Genomic DNA, 1,687 nt, shown 5'->3' with positions numbered 1-1,687 from the left:
ACAACGCAGAATGTCAGATATCATATCAATGTTGGTAAATGTATATGGCAGTCAGGATCTGTTTGTAAATGAATATCGGACATTATTAGCAGATAGATTATTATCTCAATTAAATTATCACACTGAACGAGAAATTCGCCATTTGGAATTATTGAAAAGACGTTTTGGAGAAAATCAACTTCACTATTGTGAAGTAATGTTAAAAGATGTATATGATTCCAAGAGGATAGATGGACATATACAATCTGATACTAGTTATACTTTAGAGAAAGAGCACTTTCCTACATCTGCATTGATATTGTCAGCACAATTTTGGCCACCATTCAAAGAAAATTGGAAATTAGAATTACCTAAAATTGTACAAAATCAATTAAATAAATATGTAAAGGCATTTGAAACTCTGAAAGGAAATAGGACACTCTGTTGGAAACCTCATCTTGGAAATGTTACTTTAGAAATTGAATTAAAGGATAGAAAGTTAGATATAAATGTAACTCCAATACATGCTACAATAATCATACACTTTCAAGATAAAAGTAAGAAATGTTTATATCTTACAAATTATTGATTATAATTCATAAATTTTTTTTATTTGGTTTGATAAGAGTAAAATATCTAGCATATTTTCAATTTTGCAGAAGAATGGGCTTTAGAAGAACTTGCAGAAGTAATGCACGCTCCTGCAACTGTATTGCGAAGAAAAATAACCTTCTGGGTTTCACAGGGTCTTTTGAAAGAAATTTCTAATGACGTTTTTGTATTACAAGAAGAAAGTTCAACGAAAAGTAGATCCTTATCTGACATTGTTGAAGAAGAAGAAGTTGAAAGTGCAATGGCATCTGCAAGTGATCAGAGAGAAGAAGAACTACAAGTGTTTTGGTCTTACATTGTTGGCATGTTAACTAATTTAGACTCAATGCCTCTAGAAAGAATTCATCAGATGTTAAAAATGTTTGCATCTCAAGGTCCAGGAGCAATGGAATGTGGCTTGCTTGAATTGAGACAATTTCTAGATAGAAAAGTTAGAGAACACCAGTTGTTATTTTCAGGAGGTTTATACCGTTTACCAAAATCATGAAATTATAATTGTTATTTGTTTCATTATAAATATGATGTACAATACGTTATTAATCCATTAACGTTTAAAACTAATTTTGTGTAACAAGAGCAGATATTACAAGGTATATTTCAAAGTTATTGATTTTGCAAATATTAATAATAATATTTCAAATTACGATTATTAGCATATTGACTATCATTCAAATTTTACAACAGAACATGTTTTACTTCAGCATAAGAAACAACCAAAAATGAAATATGTTCATGTTTTTCAGCTTATAAATTATGTTACAGTCAAATAAAAATAACAATTGTAATAAAATATATCTGAGTTGCATTTATCAATAAAAAAATATAGAATAACAAATTCAATATCAGTTTAGTTGAATGCACAACATTGGATTATGAACATTTATAAGAATTTAGTAAATTGTATAATATTATGATAGAGTGTTGTATACACATATAACTAAATTAAATATTCCATTTTAATTTAGTTATAGATTTAACTAACTACTAAATATTGATACACATTGAGAGGAAGTACTAATAGTAATATTTGAAATAATTAATACCTTTTTTATATACCATTTGAACACAATTTTTTTTTAAATTCTATTTTTTTTTA

The 1,687-nt window shown here is 27.3% G+C and overlaps 1 protein-coding gene across 1 annotated transcript in view; it reads left to right on the top strand.

Moving 5' to 3' along the window:
• LOC108578135 (anaphase-promoting complex subunit 2) overlaps positions 1-1,082 on the top strand; it is a 3,393-nt gene extending 2,311 nt beyond the window's left edge. Inside the window, 2 exon segments of the mRNA XM_017941400.1 lie at positions 18-536; positions 639-1,082. Of these exon segments, the coding sequence (XP_017796889.1) occupies positions 18-536; positions 639-1,078 (959 nt within the window). The 3' untranslated portion in view covers positions 1,079-1,082.
• The last annotated feature ends 605 nt before the right edge of the window (positions 1,083-1,687 follow it).

This window comes from Habropoda laboriosa, unplaced genomic scaffold (assembly GCF_001263275.1).
Source record: "Habropoda laboriosa isolate 0110345459 unplaced genomic scaffold, ASM126327v1 scaffold1329, whole genome shotgun sequence".
Taxonomy (NCBI): domain Eukaryota; kingdom Metazoa; phylum Arthropoda; class Insecta; order Hymenoptera; family Apidae; genus Habropoda; species Habropoda laboriosa.
This window is presented reverse-complemented; position numbering and strand designations above follow the sequence as displayed.